The following is an 18,227-nucleotide window of genomic DNA, read 5'->3' as shown; positions in this document are numbered from 1 at the left end:
ATCTCTTGACCTCATGATCCACCCACCTCGGCCTCCCAAAGTGCTGGGATTACAGGCATGAGTCACCGCACCCGGCCTCCTGTCCTTTCTTTAATGCACTATTCCAGCTCTTTTTTAATGTCTTGTCAGCTTTTGCTGATTTTCATGTCTCCCTTTGCAACCTGTGACCTCTTGACTTTAATAGTATGTTTATACAGTCTTGACTGCACATTCTCTTCTGTCATAGTTGTTTACTGTGTCTCATTGTCCCCAGTCCATCAGAAGTTCTTTGTACACAAAGTCCCTGAAGCTCTAGAACAACGCCCTGACATCTTGAAAGGACTTGCCGTAGGTGGTTATTTGGTCACTTAGCAGATGCCTGTGGGATCCTCCTTCATGCAGACCACTCTCCAAGGCACAATGTGGCAAGTAAATATATTAGTCAATATTTACAGAACCAAGAGAAAGCCAGCAATGATTAACGCATGAACAGTCATAAATTGTTTGGCCATTCTATTTGTTTATAAAAGCTATCGTTTACTACAGAGAAGTACAAGTGAATATCAAGTTCAGATCAAGACCTTTGGGCTGAGCTTGGTTTTGTTTTGTGTTTTTTTTTTTTCTTTAAAGATTACACTTCTCCCCCAAATCAAGCAGATTAACCATAGGAAGTTCCTTGCCTGCTAACACAATATAAATAGATTGCATGCAAGGGGAAGGACCTTATCAGGGCAGATTTTAGTATTTACACTAAACCCAAAAGATATGTTAACTGAGATATTTTTATTTCCTTATTTGTACTTGTGAGTGAAAAATAAAAATTGTAGCAGGAGTCCCAAGAGCACTTTGGCCGTGGGCTTTGGAGCTGTGAGTTGAAGCAGTTATTCAGCACGTGGCTGCAGGATTGTAGCTCAGGTTCTAGACAGTGCATTCTCTTCAGGTCCCAGGAAGCAGTATCATACCTCTGGAAGCCGCCAGGATGCACCTTCATCTATTACAGTGGTGGCGAGGCTGAAGCCGGGCATCAGAAGTGCCAAGTGCTGGCAAGCTGTGGGGCTGGATAGATAGCAGTGCCTGCTGGGAAGCACACAACCTTGGCAGTGAGGTTGAGGCAGGGAAGCAGGGCCACCCTGTTGGGATTCATTCATACTACTGGCCCCTCACAGTACTGTCATGTGTGGGTGGTCACACTTGTCCTACAGGAAGTGAACCACAACTACACAGCTCACATAGTCAGCCTGGCACCTCCCTGGAATTCCCAAAACACTTTCCAATAAACATTGGAAAGGAAGAAAGTTTAGTTGTTAACAAAAAAATGTACATTGCCTTATGCCCAAAAGCATTGAAAGCAGGGACTCAAGCAGGTACTCGTGCAGCCCTGTTCATAGCAGCATTGTTCCCAATAGCTGAAGGGTGGGAACCCCCTTGTCTGTCAGCAGGGATCAGCTAAATATGGCACACACATACTATGGAACATTATTCAGCCTTGGGAAGGACACCTCCCATCACACGGATGAAACTTGAGGGCATTATGCTAAATGAAATACTCCAGACGCGGAAGGACAGATACTGCTTGAATCTGCTTGTAGAGGGTCTAGGGCAGTCAGATTCATAGACAGGAAGTAGAATGGTGGTTGTCAGGGGCCGAGGGGAGGGGCATGGAAAGTTGCTACTTAATGGGTAGAGTTTCAGTTTTGCTAAATACGAAGAGTTCTGGAAGTTGGTTGCCCAACACCGTAAATGGGCTTAACATTGCTGAATTGTACACTTAGAAATGGCTAAAATTATAAATTAGGCCAGGCATGGTAGCTTGCAGCTGTAATCCCAGCACTTTGGAAGTCCGAGGCAGGCAGATCGCTTGAGCCCAGGAGTTCAAGACCAGTCTGGGCAACATAGCAAAACCCCCATCTCTACAAAAATTTTAGAAATTAGCCGGTGGCATGCACCTGTAGTCCTAGCTACACGGTATGCTGAGGTAGGAGGATTACTTGAGCCCCAGAGGTTGAGGCTGCAGTGAGCTGTGATCACACCACTGAACTCCAGAATGAGACCCTGGGTCACAAAAAAAGAAAAGAAAATGGTAAATTACATGTTATGTGTATTTTACTAAAATTAAAGTTCTTAAAAATATGTATTTTAGGCCAGACACAGTGGCTCACACCTGAAATCCCAGCACTTTGGGAGGCCAAGGCAGGCAGATCACCTGAGGTCAGGAGTTGGAGACCAGCCTGGCCAACATGGTGAAACCCCGTCTCTACTAAAAATACAAAAATCAGCCGGGCATGGTGGTGGGAGCCTGTAATCCCAGCTGCTCGGGAGGCTAAGGAAGGGAGAATTGCTTGACCCAGAAGGCAGAGGTTACAGTGAGCCAAGATCGCGCCACTACACTCCCAGCGTGGGCATCAGCAAGACTCTGTCTCAAATAAATATATATATATATATATACAGAAATATATATAAATATATATATACACACACATATATATACACACCCATATGTATATACACATATATATACACACACACATATATGTATACACACACACACATATATATATTTCTTGTAAAACATTTTCATGTTTAGCAAATCATGCCGGGCACAGTGACTCACACCTGTAATCCCAACACTTTGGGAGGCCGAGGCGGGCAGATCACCTGAGGTCAGGAGTTCGAGACCAACCTGACCAACATGGTGAAACCCCGTCTCTACTAAAAATACAAAATTAGCCGGGCATGGTGGCACATGCCTGTAATCCCAGCTACTTGAGAGGCTGAGGCAGGATAATCGCTTGAACCCAGGAGGTGGAGGTTGCAGTCAGCTAAGATCTCGCCATTCCACTCCAGCCTGGGTGATAGAGTGAGTCTCTGTATCAAAAAAGAAAATTTAAATAACAAATCGGCCACCCACTTGCATTAATTTATTCACTAGTCATTCATTTGCTATTACTTTGCTCCCATGTGAGTTTTTAAAATTATTATCTTAACAGAAAAATCACACTCTTTATTTTTGAATTATGATCTAGAGTTCAGTAAAGAATGCATTTTTCTGTTCATTAAATGTGTTATAACAGTATCTTGTTTTGCTGTACTTCCAAGCAAAATGTAATTCTTTCAATCCTCCCTACCATTCTCACTCCATAATAACATTACTTAAGGTTTGTATAGCATGACATTTGCAACTTGCTTGCATTTTACACTGATTCAATGTGTGCAGTACAGTGATGTATACTGAAGTATTCACATCCTCATCTTAGAAATGAGGAAACAAATTCAGGGAGGTTATATGATTTAACCACACATAAGGAGAGGCTGCATTCTCTCTGAGCCCTCCTACTTCACATAGCCACCAAGCTCCTTTGTGCAGAGCCCATGGAGGGTTGGAGTGGCCGCGCTGAGGTAGGTGCAGGCCACAGACTGCATGCAGCAGGAACATTGCCTGCTTCCCAGAACTGCTGTTCTACTGCCTGGGGAACACACCCTTCTGAGAGCTGACTTCTGACAAAGCATGGTCCTTGGGCTTGCCTTGTGTCTTCTTTCCTGCAAGAAGTATCTTCCAGCGTCCCACCAACTTTTATTTCTTAAAAAGGTTGCTCCTTGCCAGGCATTGGTTGACCAGCAGAGGAGCTCATGTTAGTTTCAGTACAGTGTTGGCAGCAAGCACTTGAGTGCCCAGCAACACAGGTTGCTCATGATCTAAGATTCATGGAAAACGTCTTCTCCGCTGTTACCTGCAGCACATCAACACCTGAATTTTCTTATCAGCTTGTGTGACTATTGAACCACATGGAACCCAAGCTTAGTCAATAGGAAATATAGAAATATTCATTTGTTCAACTGTATATTGAGAGCTTTGTATATATTCCAGGGGCTGCCTCTAGGTACATAAGAGATGGTCCCGAGCCTTAAAGAGTTTATCAGCCATTCTTCATTCTTCAGCTAATATGAACATTGAATCTTTTACGTTAGAAGTTGCCTATGCAGAGTACACCTGTAATCCCAGCAACCTGGGAGGTCAATGTGGGAAAATCGCTTGAGGCCGAGAGTTTGAGACCAGCCTGGGCAACATGGTGAGACCCCATCTCTACCAAAAATAAATTTTAAAAAAAGTTACCCTTAAATTTCTCTCTCTCACCCAGCCTCAACTTTGCACTTAGGCAGTAACTCTTTGTACAACATTCCTGGCACCATATTCAGCTTTTATAGAACCCTCCAGGTAAGGACAGGTCACTGCTAAGTGAGAGAGCTCTGGTTATTATATTCTTCCTTAAACACTGCACTCAAAACAACTACTTCCTTCTAACGTTTGTCCCTTGGTTCACATTCTGCCCTCCTTTCGATTTTTCATATGGCATGGTTTACAAAAGGCCCCTTGCCCTCCAAGAGATATCGGTGTCAGTGTGGTGCTGCCGAGTCTGTGTGACTGTTCACACACTCGGGCTCCACTCACACACCCCAAGATTGCATGAGCTTTTGCTGGCAGCCCCTCACAGTCAGGCCCCAGTGAATCCCTGTCCTCTGAAGCTGCGGGTAGGAGCGCCTCGAGGGCATCTAGATGTCAAAGAAGAGGATGCTCACATGTGCCTAAGGGTCATCCATGAAGGCTTCGTGGAGGAGGTGGCCTTTGGGATAGATCTTAGAAAGCTCAGAGAGTTTTAACAAAGGTTGGTCTTTGAAGATTACTAATCTTTTGACTTTATAAATATTTGCATGTATCTTCTCCCAGTCTGTCTCTTATTTCTTGACCTTGTTTATAATGTCTTCTTAAAACAAGTTTTAAATTTTGCTGCAGTGAAATCTATATATCATTTCCTTTATGGGTTATTCTGTTGTTATCTCATTTAAGAAATCCTTCTCTACTTCAGGATAATAGAGTTCCCACTGTTTTCTTCCAACATTTAGAGTTATAATTTTCAAGTTTATGCCTTTGTTCCATATTGGGTTTATTTGGAGGCCTGGTATGTGGTAGGAATCTAATTTTATTTCTCTCCAGCCAAAAGTCAGATGGTAGTCAGCCTTTCTCTGTTGATTTGTGTCACCTCTATTATATGCTGTCTAGCACATGCTGAGGTGTGTTTGTGGGTTCTTTCTTCTTTGCCATTGATTAATTTGTCTATACTTGTGCCAGTACCCATGGAATTTATTAGCATAGTTTTAGGGTATGATTGATAGCTAGTAGAAAAGTCCTCTTTCTTTGTTCTTTCAGTTTTGTTTATTTTATTTATTTATTAATTTATTTATTTATTTATTTATTTATTTATTGAGATGGAGTCTCGCTCTGTCACCCAGGCTGGAGTGCAGTGGCCAGATCTCAGATCACTGCAAGCTCCGCCTCCTGGGTTCACGCCATTTTCCTGCCTCAGCCTCCCGAGCAGCTGGGACTACAGGCGCCGCCACCTCGCCCGGCTAGTTTTTTGTATTTTTAGTAGAGACGGGGTTTCACCGTGTTAGCCAGGATGGTCTCGATCTCCTGACCTCGTGATCCGCCCGTCTCGGCCTCCCAAAGTGCTGGGATTACAGCCTTGAGCCCAGTTTTGTTTATTTTTAAAGTTATCTGACTATGTATGCCAGTTATCTGACTATTTATGCCATTACCCTGTGTTAGTTCACTCTCAAGTTGCTATAAAGGAATCCCTGAGACTGTTTAATGGATAAAGAAAAGTCGTTTATTTTGGCTCATGGTTCTGAAGGCTGTACAAGCATGGTGCCAACATCTGCTGGGCTTCTGGTGAGGGCCTCAGGAAGCTTCCACTCAGGGCAGAAGGCAAAGGGGGAGCCAGTGCATCACATGGCAAGAGCAGGAGCAAGAGAGGGGGTGGGAGGTGCCAACAAGCAGATCGCTCCAGAGCTCAGAGTGAGAACTCACTCATTATCATGAGGACAGCACCAAGCCATTCATGAAGGATCCGCCCCCATGATCCCAACACTTCCCACTGGGCCCCGCCTCCAACACTGAGGATTACATTTCACCATGAGATTTGGAGGGACCAACATCCAAACCACATCAACCCTTTATTGTAAGTTTTAGAACTAATAGGCCGAGTAACCACAAATGAGCTTGGGATTTTTACTGGACTTGCATCGAACTGAGTAAGTTTCAGAGAAGTGACGTCTGTACAGTATTAAGTCTCCTCATCCATGAGCAAACTATTTTTCTCCATTGACTCAGACTCTTTTTATGTCCCTCAGTGAAAGGTTGTAAGGCTTGTACCTTCATTTCTTTTTATTTGTTAGAACATTCAATGTTTAAGTTCCAGACCACAGAACACCTCTACAGTAATAAAAACTGTAGTAATGAAAAACACGTTTTAAAGCAGTTTTGGGTGCTATCAGGGTTGGGAGGGGAAGAGTGCTGGCTTTTATTTATTTTCTCTTGGGTAACTCTTGTATCAACAGTATTTCATACAAATATGACACTTGCTGTTGTCAAGCGAAGTCCTTGAGGCCTACCACGGGAGACTTCTGCCCCTTGGTTCACATCTGTTCCATCAGCGTTTGGTTCAGCAGTTGTTCACCAAACAGTAAATCAACTGATTGCATCATGCATATGCTTTTTTTTTTTTTTTTTTTGAGACAGAGTTTTGCTCTGTCACCCAGGCCTGAAGTGCAGTGGCGCGATCTCGGTTCACTGCAACTTCCACCTCCCAGAGTCAAGCGATTCTCCTGCCTCAGCCTCCTAAGTAGCTGGGATTATAGACGTGAGCTGCCACACCCAGCTGATTTTTGTATTTTTAGCAGAGACGGGGTTTCACCATGTTGGCCACACTGATCTTGAACACCTGACCTCAAGTGATCCGCCCACCTCAGCCTCTCAAAGTGCTGGGATTACAGGTGTGAGCCACCACACCTGGCCACATATGCATTTTTACCCACAGAAAGATTGTGGATAATTTTGCCAAATGTGTTTCTTAAATTTAGAATTACTTTATCTGTAGAAGATTCCTTTCCTAATGAATCATTCTTGTTTCTGAAGATCCCTTGCTGTATGCTACCAGTAGTCTGTGTCCAAGTCTTCAGTCTAACATTATGGAAATCATCTCCCCCAACACACTTATTTGCCTGTATCTAGTCTTCTCATGTTTCTTCCGTGCCACATGATTTCTCATAATTTGCTAAAGTGACAGTGGGTTCACCTTCTAATTTTCCAATATAGTGTTTGATCACATCAGCATTTATGTTAAAATCTCAATCCATTACTGCTCACGAAAAAATACTTGTTTTTAGTATTGCTACTTTTTCTGTAGCAATACTGTGAACCCGTATTCAGACCCACTTAAAAACTGGCACTCACAATTTCATTGGGAGGCGCCAGTCCTGACATATATGATTATTTAAAAATTATAGTAAACAGGCCAGGCGTGATGGCTTATGCCTGTAATCCCAGTACTTTGGGAGGCCAAGGTGGGCAGGTTGCTTGAGTCCAGGAGTTCAAGACCAGCCTGGGCAACATGGTGAAACCCAGTCTCTACAAACAAATGCAAAAAACAAAAGACAACAAAATTAGCTTGGAGTCGTGGTGCATCCCTGTAGTCCCAGATACTCAGGAGGCTGAGATGGGAGGATCACTTGAGGCTGCAGTACGCTGAGATTGTGCCACTGCACTCCAGCCTAGGCGACAGAGTGATACTGTCTAAAAAAAAAAAAAAAGAAAGAAAAATTACAGTAAACTACATTTTTTTAAATGTGACAATGGATAAAAATTGTTACAACTAGATAAGCTGCCTCTAAATTGCCTGAACACCTAAGGTTTATTTGCTGGTTGACATCTGATCTATTTCTGACACTGAAAATTTCATTGCTTTAGGGTGCTAAAAGGGAAAAGGAGCATTTGCTAGGAATCCTGCAGTTGCTGAGGGGGTACCCTGATAGGAAATTTTGAGCAATTACAGAAAATCTCACTAAACTTTAAAAAAAATCTTTAACCAGATTAAACTTATACAATTTTGTTATAATTTGTGTTTCTCCAGCTTCCAGTTGTGGACAAGATAAGAACCATTGCCCAGGCTGTCTATGGAGCCAAAGATATTGAACTCTCTCCTGAGGCACAAGCCAAAATAGATCGTTACACTCAACAGGTAAAAGTTGTACTTTTAGGGGGAAAAGAAAAAATCCACCTTAGGCTCTCAGAATACTCAGCTTGACTTGAGAATTTGTACTTGTCTCACCAGTTACTCTTTGCTTAATCTATTTCATGGTTAACAAAGATGAAAGTGATATTGTCGGGATAGTACTTTTGGATATAGTAGGCTATATTTAGAACTTTATGGTGAGAAATACATCCTCTGATCCATGCATCATTTACTTCTGTGACTATAAATGTGTCTGATATGGGTGGTATCCCTGTTTGTAGGTGATGTGTGATCTTTCATCCCTCCCACTCAGCCCAGAACGTTGAAACTATCCTTTGGAGTATAGCTGCGGAGTCAGATTTAGATGAATTGCAATGCTTCTGCTTCCCTGCAGGCCTCTTACTACCTTAAAAATGCTAGCATGGTACCAGGGTAGGCAGATAGGAGTGCAGCCTATAAAGATGGGAATATTTGGTGTTCTTCTTATGTAAGCGATTCACTGGCTTTTTACTGAGCTTGTCCACTGAGGTTGAAGGCTCCATCATCTTCTGCCTCTAGCCACTGACAAAGGCAAGTAGGCAAGCAGCTGGGAAGGTGGCTGTGATCTGACAGCATGTGTCACCATCTAGTCCAGTGACAGTCATGATCAATCAACTCCATTCCAGGAGGCTCAGCCACCTTCACCAAAAGGACCATATGCCTCGAGTGTCCCTCCTACTTTGGCGTAACCAGATAGATAGAAGTCAGAACACTTTAAGAGCCTGCTGGCTAAAGAGCTTCGTGATAGGTAGTGTGTTGACCTTTTCTTTAAAAAAAATCTCCAACTCCTTATTCTTTTTTGTAAACCCATTTGAAATTTTGTTAAATACTACCATTGCCAGCCAGGGTATTTATTCTCCTAGGTTTGGTAAAATAGTCAGCAACTCAGAAAGTTCTCACTTCTGAGAATTTTCCCTGTATGTTCTTGGCTTATCCTTTACAAAAAGGATTCCCAAGCACTGCTCTGTGCACAGGCATTGTGGTGAAATTTTCATTCATGTGCAATAAACCAAGTAAAGTAAGGCCATTCTCATGAAGTTGGTTTGGTTTTTTCTTCCCATGAGTTTTTAATAATGATATTTAAGGCTATCATTTATTCTCATATTAAGTCTTTTCTCCTTTCAGTGTTAAAATGTTATTTCTTTTATGAAGTAATCTGGTGACAGTTTATGGCGTATTGGTTGGTTTTTGTTTGTGTCTTTTTAATATGCCTACTAACAAAATTTTTACATTAGCAAACCTCTATTAGTTCATAGAAATTACTCCAATATTTAATCATGTCTGAAATTCAAAATTCTGGCACCATTTCTGAAAGGCAGTTGTGATTGTCGCCCAGCAAAATTCTTATCAGTATAGAAGAGTGGAGATTTCAAAAAGAAAATGGCCCCAAGCCCACGTCCTCCCTGAGTTGATAAGACTCTGAGATCTTCCAAATAGTTTTAGGCTAAGTCTTATGAAAATTTCACTAAAGATTTCTTTCCGTTTATCTCTGTCTATCAAGGAAATATTGCTTAAAAGTTGTGTCAACCGGCCATGATGCTCACACTTGTAATCCCAGCACTCTGGGAGGCCAGTGCAGGAGGGTCAGTTGAAGCCAGGAGTTTGAGACCACTCTGAGAAACATAGCAAAATCTCCATCTCTATTTTTATTTTTTTTAAAAGTTAGTGTCAAGTATGTGGTTGCAATGAATTAGCGAAGCCTCTAAAGGAACACTATGTGCCATTTAATCAGAACCAGGCTTCGAGGACACTGTCCTTTTTGTGAGACACCACATGTGACTTCCTGCTCTTTCACCTTTGGGACTCTGGGTCAGACATAGACTTTGGTCCTTAAAAACAAGAAGCTTAAATAGTGACCTCATCTTAGTTCTTATAATGTAATCGCAGATCAAATAGCCATGATTCATAAACCAACACAAAGGGGCCCTTTGCTTCCTGACCAACTCCAGAATGAGTGAACAACATGACTAAGAGCCTCGTTGAGGAGCCTTTCTCCAGACTACCTTGCTGGGTCCCGGATATTAATAGTCTTGGAAAGTGGTTTCTACAGCTGCTGCTTTGCCTGAAAATAGCCGTGCTTTCCCCAAACAGGCACATAACACTGCCTTCTCTTAAAGAGAACCTCCAAAATAAACAACAGTCACCCTTGACCTGCTAAACAGTGATCACATGGAGATGAGTTTTTATCCTCACCTTCTTGCTTCTTCAATGAACAAGTAGTAACCGGCAGCTCCTGCATGTGCCCCGATCTGAGCCAGCACACCATTGCTGGCCAAGACTGTATAAAGTGCAAATAGAAAAACACAGGAGACTAACATCTGTATCAGTGAACACATTTTCTTTCCTTTCTTACAGGGTTTTGGAAATTTGCCCATCTGCATGGCAAAGACCCACCTTTCTCTGTCTCACCAACCTGACAAAAAAGGTGTGCCAAGGGACTTCATCTTACCTATCAGCGACGTCCGGGCCAGCATAGGCGCTGGGTTCATTTACCCTTTGGTCGGAACGGTGAGTGAGTCACATTTTCCAAAAACCCTCCCCATTCTGCACTGCCGTGGTGCCTCAAATCATTATGCTCCACCCACTCTTTAAAAATCATGGATTAGGGAGAATTAAGGAGTAATTAATAGTACAGTATTCGCTATTTTTCCAAACACTCTGTCTCACCTACCTTTGCCATTGTGGTTTGGGTTTTTCTTTTTTTAGATCGTGTGCTCAGGATCTTTAGAGTCATAATACTAATTTCCTTCCTAAGGCAAGTATGAACATAACTTGGGAGAATTCAGCCTGTTATTTAAATGGTAGAATGGCTTAGGACAGTGGTTGTCAACCTTTATCGCACATAGCACCCAAAATGTTGTACCACAGTGGAGTTTACTGCTCACACCAGACAGGATCTGCCCAGTCACCCCAAGGGCTGGGGAAAGCAGTCCTCATGCTCTCCCACTTCCCCAGCACATCAGGTGGGAAGCTCTGGCTTAGGAAATTAGTAAATCTCATGAGTTCTCATTTTTGATGTTGTTGTGATGGGATTTCATTGCTATTGGATGATTATGCTGTTATTTTGTGTTATCTATGGGGGTAAAGGAGATGAACAGAGAAATAAAAGCTTATCAAAGTGCTTAAAATCCATGCAGATGGGCTTCATTTGGTACAGCTACACAGTGATAGCCTTCCATTGCTACCATCCATGGCCTAAATTCGACTTCTTCTCTTTGGGAGTGTTCCTGAATTTGATTTAGAACAAAAAAGAATTCTTACAACCTGGCATATCCCATGGCAAGCAAAGAAAAAAATATTCTTACCCATCATTGTCATCATCATTATTGCAAAGTGATCTGAGCTTAACCAGTGTACAGTGTACATTTTAATAATTTTTTATAATAAACCACGTGGCTCTATTGTGCAAACAAGCAATAGGTCAACAAAAAGTGCAGATTCTTGCCTTGATATTTACATACTTCATCTAATACTGGACACAATGTTTTTTCAATCAGCATTTTTTGAATTCTTCCTGCATGTGAGGCACAGAGATTTTAAGATGAGCAGGTGTGAGATGCATAGGTTTGAACAGCACAGAGGTGTCTGGAGAGCACTGCATTGGCATTCTGAATGCCCTCAGAGCCCAGAGGGTAACAGCTTATTATGCCTGGGGCAGAATTTACCCGGGATATGGAAGAAGAAGGGATTCTTCAAAAAGGGCTCAATCTCTGAACTGGCAAAACAGTGAGTTTTGACTCAAATGCACCAAAGTACTAATACATGACATCCTGTCTTGGGGTGGTCCAGTGTGGCTGGAGTTGGATGAGGTGGGAAGGCTGGGGATGGGAATGGGAATGGGAATAGGATTGGGATAGCAGGACAGAGCCACATGGCCAAAGATCTTGAAGACCGTCTCATGGAACTTGAATCTGATCTCGTACACACTGGGGAGCCACGGTAGGGTGGGGTTTTTGGTTTATTTCTTGGTTTTTTGTTTTTTTGTTTTTAAATAAGGAGGAGAAGAATGTGGTCAGATGTGTATTTTAGAAAAATAGCTCTGGCAGCAATGTGGAGAATGTTTAGTGAAAAGAGAACCAGGCCCAGAGAGGTGGGTTAATTCAGCTGGGGCCAGAGGCAATCAAGGTCCATACTTTGGCCACAGAAGTAGATACGGAGAGTGGGGGTGAATTGCAGACGTACTCTAAAAGTATCCTCCTACCGTGGGGGCCGGGGGAAGGGACTGTTCTAGCTTGGTGACTGTGGCTGGTGATGCCATCGGTCATGGAAAGGACACAGGAGGAGGCAGATTTGCAGGGCCAGAAATGAGCCTGGCTTGGGTAGAGAGAGCTTGGAGGGTTAACAAGATCTAAGGAACAGTCTGTGCCTCCACTGGAAATACAGACACAGCGCTCCAAAGAAAGGGGCAGGAACGTCACCCTGGTGGCTTTAAGGATATGGGTGAAGGCAGTCGTTAAACAGGAGAGACATAGGGATAGCTAGAAATCAGTGAGAAGAGAGCAACGGAAGACATCCCTGAAACACCCATGTTAATGCAGTCGACTCCCAGCAGGGGTGCCTTCCAGGAGGTGGGAAGGAAGGAGCAGCAGCATGGCAGAGAACGTCCAGAAAAATCCCACAGACACCGCTCGCACTCGCAGCAGTGTTGACACAGGGAGAAGGGTCCAGATGAAATGGGTTCTGAATGACATTTTCAGGTCTACAGTTCAGATCAGTGGTTGCCAGGAGTTGGGGGAGGGGAAGTGTTTGACTGCAGAGGGGCAGGAGGGAACTTTTTGGGACAACGGAAATACCCTATATTTTGACGTGGTAGTGAGTCCATGGCTATATACATTCTTCCAGACTCACAGACCTATACACGTGTGATGCCCAGGCTGGACTCAAACTCCTGGGCTCAAGCAATCTTCCCACCTCAGCTTCCCAAGTAGCTGTGACTACAGGCTTGTGCCACTGTGCCAGGCCTGTGTATAATTTAATTATACCTCAGTTAACAAAAATCGGTACTGAAGAGCTTGCTTTATATTCCTTAGAATGGCCTCAGTTGGCCGGGCGCAGTGGCTCATGCCTGTAATCCCAGGACTTTGGGAGGCCGAGGCGGGCGGATCACGAGGCAGGTGGATCACGAGGTCAGGAGTTCGAGACCTGCTTGGCCAAAATGGTGAAACCCCATCTCTACTACAAATACAAAAATTAGCTGGGTGTGGTGGCTGGCGCCTATAATCCCAGCTACTTGGGAGGCTGAGGCAGGAAAATCACTTGAACCTGGGAGGCAGAGGTTGTAGTAAGCCGAGATCACGCCCCTGCATTTCAGCCTGGGCAACAGAGCAACACTCCCATCTCTCAATAAATATATATATACATACATACATACATACATAGAATGGCCTCAGTGATGGCCACTTTACTCCTGAGCTTTAGTTGGTGAAGGCCTTGGCTTAGGGGTAAGAAGGGGTGGCTGGACAGTGCAGGCCCAGAGAGACTGGACCATCAGGGGAGGTGAGGGGTGACGGAGGTGCCCAAACAGAACATGAAATGGTAGAGTAGCTGAGAAGGTTAGCTGCGATCACGATCTGCCCTGTCCTACCCTCTGCAGGCTCTAAACCCCGCAGTAGTTCACCCAACAAATTCACTCAGCCAGTGCCGCATAAGGCACTCAGCTTGGGGCTACAGGGAGCCCCAACCTAAAGAAGCTTTCTCTGCTTCAGGCAATTTACAGCTGGTAGACGCAGATAGAAGTGAATTAGCAAAGAAAATAGTTTGATATAAAAATTGTGCATTTAACTGAAACCTGAATTCACTTCTGAGCATTTAATAGCCATTAAATAAAAACCAGGGCCCGCATAGTGGCTCACATTTATAATCTGAGCACTTTTGGAAGCCAAGGTAGAAGGATTGCCTCAGGCCAGGAGTTCGAGACCAGCCTGGGCAACATAGGCAGACTTCATCTCTACTTAAACAAAAATTAGCCAGGAGTCATGGCAGGTATCTGGAGTGCCAGCTACTCAGGAGGCTGAAGTGGGAGGATTACTTGAGCCCAGGAGTTTGAGGCTATAGTGAGCACTCCTGCCTGGGAGATAGTGAGACTTCCATCTCTTAAAAAAAATGAAGGCCGGGCGCGGTGGCTCAAGCCTGTAATCCCAGCACTTTGGGAGGCCGAGACGGGCGGATCACGAGGTCGGGAGATCGAGACCATCCTGGCTAACACGGTGAAACCCCGTCTCTACTAAAAATAGAAAAACTAGCCGGGCGAAGTGGCGGGCGCCTGTAGTCCCAGCTACTCGGGAGGCTGAGGCAGGAGAATGGCGTAAACCCGGGAGGCGGAGCTTGCAGTGAGCTGAGATCCGGCCACTGCACTCCAGCCCCGGCGACAGAGTGAGACTCTGCCTCAAAAAAAAAAAAAAAAAAAAAAAAATGAAATAATAAAAACCACAGAATAATTTAACATCTTTGGAGTCACTAAACAAACATACAATATGAATCTCCTCCCACTCCAGCTAACACCATCATATCCAACACCAGGTAACGACCAAAGTCATTCTGGAAAATCAGAATCTGTTGCCATGGCTCATACCTGGACACCAGGCTGTCCGCTCCTGACGTCACTCTTTGACTTATGACTTGTTAGAAAATGAATGTGTGGAATGGCCCTGGAGGAGCCGCTGCAGCTCCCTGGGTTTCCTGAAGTGAGCCCTCTGTGTCATTATCTGGTCTTCTCAGCCCTCAGCCGAGTTCCTCCTGTGGCCACACGTGGGGTCGTGGTGAGCGTCAGTGCATAGTGATGAAATCTGGAACAGTCGGGTGTGGGGCATGAGGAAGGGAGTGGTGCCTGACTACAGAAGTTCCTGGAGGTCAGGAAACTGTCACTGGAGGCGGTAGCCCTAGAGGGCTGCTTTCTATGACAGAGCAGGAAGCTGCATGTGTACTGGGACACACGCACCAGAGGGGCCAGGATCTCCTAATAAGGGCTGGTATTTACTTTTACTTGACCCCATTCTGGGCCTTGCCACAGTCTGCTGAAATGCCTTGAACATTCATCACCCATGTGGGAGACAGGATAGTAATTTCCTGCTGAGATGACTGAGGAGATGGGGAATGGGGACACCAGGGGGACTGGCTCCTGCAGGTGGGAAAATTCTAGCAAAATGAATCACTCATCTGCTTAGTCACCCAGTGTGGGCTTATTAGAGTGCTGCTGAAATACATATTCGTCTATCTACTCCAGAAAGATAGTCCAAACTGAGACCTCAAGATCAGAAAGGCTCCCATTCTCCTGCAGGGTTCATTCATTTACTCAGTGAATTATTAAATGCCAACAGCACACAGGGCCATCAGCCCCATGGCTATGAGAAAGATTCATCGCTTCCCTCACAGGCCTTATGATAGACTCCAGTAAATAAAACCATACAGGCACAGAATGTGGCAGGCTTTATAACAAAGGCAGAAAGCCCCTCTTGTTATGTCCTCAAGGGAGGCAGAGAAGCTCCCCTCTGGCTCTAGTTGGAGAATCCCAACCCAAGCAAGTCCGTCCTTGAACAATAAACATCTCCAGCATTGCTGGCTTTGGAAGACCCCATGGTGAGATGCTGGAGCTTTTTTCCCCTCCAGATTTTGCTTTCTAAATATTTACTTTTACTTTCCATGTTCCCTTGTGGGCCAGATTTTTTTTCCTACCATTGAATTATTTCATCATGTTCTATTTAATTATTGCTTTAATTGGCATTGGTGACTACAAATAATAATAAATATTATTAACTGGTGTAACAGCTTCACTAGTCTATTTCACTTCCCCATGCTGTTGTAACTGAAACACCCAGCACAAGCATTCCCAGCTCGTGGACATCTAAGACCTTTGCGCTCATTCTTAACGTGCCTTGCTAGTGTTTTCCATATTCCTTTATGGTAGCCAATTTTTCTTTCCTAAAATCACTTTCTTCATTCCTAGTACGCTTCATGTGTATTTTATGTGTTCTTCCCTCTTTTTTATGACATTATATGTATTATTGAAAGCTAGGAAATAATACAAGATTCTTGACCGACATAGTACCACTTAGTACGTCTTTTTGTAAGAAATAGTTTTTCTAATACAAATCTTCGATATGGGAAGAAACAAGCAAGTTGTTTTTTGAGGTTTTCCAACACTATATTCTACTACAAATTACCCTGTTATGGTATGCTTCCAAAATTATTCCAAGGCTTATGGTTTATAGTGTTCAATAAACCTAATAGTTTATAAAACTTCTCAAAAAATAATCGCATGCCAAAAATAATTTAGTAGTAGGTGGTCTTTGTCTTGTGTTCACATTGTTTTGATATTGTCTTTAAGTTTGTATAATTTACAAGGGCTGTTTAATCAGTTGACATAAATTTCATGACAAAAATACTAATATGTAAGCAAAGTATATGAAATGATATTATTGAGAAGTAAATTACATTCCATATAGAAAACGACTAGAAAGACAACACCAAAACCTTAAATTAGACAGTGATATTATGAGTAGCTTTTTTTCTTCACTTTTTCCATATAGATCAAATTACTACATTGGGCGTATATCACTTTTATAACATGAAAATGCAGTAAATAGGGCGATGATAAACTGCAAGTGCTTGGGGAGAATGTATAACTCCGGCCAATGGCAAGAGTGAGAACACACACGCAGCCTGTGGGAGTGGGCTCCGTGCCATCACCTGGCCGGTCCTGGCTGTCTTGCTGTGTTTTTGCACCTCAGAAGTTGGGACAGCGAAGAAAGACCATGAGAGCTAGAACAGTTCTATAAGAAGTATATTCAGTATGTTTGTCTACCTCTGACTAATGTGTGCAAACCCCAAGATTCCACTGAGCAAATGCAAGGTTGTTTTTCCCTGTTAATTTGTTCCTGGGCCCTTCTTGCTTACTGTGTTGGGGGTTGGAGAGGGGGTGAGTGAATTCTTTCTTCTCACAGTCTTTTCTCTTTTTTTTTTTTTTTTGAGACAGAGTATTGCTATGTCACCCAGGCTGGAGTGCAGTAGCATGATCTCAGCTCACTGCAACCTCCACCTTCCAGGTTCAAGTGATACTCCCGCCTCAGCCTCCCAAGTAGCTGGGACTACAGGTGCACGCCACCACATCTGGCTCACTTTTTGCATTTTTCATAGAGACTGGGGTCTCACCATGTTGGCCAGGCTGGTCTCAAACTCGTCACCTCAAGTGAGCCACCATGCCCGGCCATCTTTCACAGTGTTTTTTAAAACTACAGTTGGCCTGGAGGGGTGTCCGACCAGGTTGGAATTCATAGCAGATATCCATTTGAAGTTAATATTTGGTGTATTTGACTGTTTTCCATTGGCTTCACATTGAGGCAGTGAGAGAGACTTGAAGAACTTAGAATATGAACCCTTTTGTACTGGCAAACATGGGACATAGAGGCATGTCTTGACAGCTATTTTTGACAACACTCTGGGCTGGAATATAGGGGTTAGTCGACCTGGCCGGTTTTGTAAATTAGATAGCCAGGCCACCCTCAGAGTCAGTCTGAGGGTTTAGTGGGAAGTCTGAATGAAAAAGAGAAGTTAAACTTTTAAGAAAAGGGTAAAGCTTTAAAACTGGAATTGGCTTTTCAAATTTAATGAGTAAAAAGAAACCCCAAAACTGGAATTGTAATTGTGGAGAAATACAACTGCTAATATTTGGAATATCACCTACAAGGAATGAAACTATCTAGAAGCATTTATATGGTAGTCAGTGCCATGTAGGGCATCTCTGGGGGCAGGGTGGCTCCTGGCACTGTAGAGAAAGACCATTGGTGCTTCCATCTCCCAGTCAGAGGAGAGAGATCCACTGTGGAGATCTCAGCAGCTTAGAGCCTGCCCCCATGTGGTTACCTCTGCGCGGTTTCTTTCCCTCTGTCTTCCTGTAACTCCTTCACTTTGGACCCTGTGCCCTTTATGGGCAGAGGATGACAGGAGTCACTGCATGGGTACATTCTTTTTTTTTTTTTTTTTTGAGACGGAGTCTCACTCTGTCACCTGGGCTGGAGTGCAGTGGCGCGATCTCAGCTCACTGCAAACTCCATCCCCTGGGTTCAAGCGATTCTCCTGCCTCAGCCTCCGGAGCAGCTGGGATTACAGGCAGCCGCCACTACAACCAGCTAATTTTTTGTGTTTTTA

General features: G+C 43.7%; 1 protein-coding gene across 2 annotated transcripts in view; it reads left to right on the top strand.

Moving 5' to 3' along the window:
- MTHFD1L (methylenetetrahydrofolate dehydrogenase (NADP+ dependent) 1 like) overlaps window positions 1-18,227 on the top strand; it is a 235,102-nt gene that overhangs the window by 161,207 nt on the left and 55,668 nt on the right. For both annotated transcript variants that reach the window (XM_030929150.1, XM_030929149.1), the window contains exons 25-26: window positions 7,944-8,051; window positions 10,440-10,592. In XM_030929150.1, the coding sequence (XP_030785010.1) occupies window positions 7,944-8,051; window positions 10,440-10,592 (261 nt within the window). The remainder of the gene's footprint in view (window positions 1-7,943; window positions 8,052-10,439; window positions 10,593-18,227) is intronic.

Source organism: Rhinopithecus roxellana, chromosome 4 (assembly GCF_007565055.1).
Source record: "Rhinopithecus roxellana isolate Shanxi Qingling chromosome 4, ASM756505v1, whole genome shotgun sequence".
Lineage (NCBI taxonomy): Eukaryota > Metazoa > Chordata > Mammalia > Primates > Cercopithecidae > Rhinopithecus > Rhinopithecus roxellana.
The sequence above is the reverse complement of the archived record's forward strand: the minus strand, read 5'-3'. Positions and strand labels throughout refer to the sequence as shown.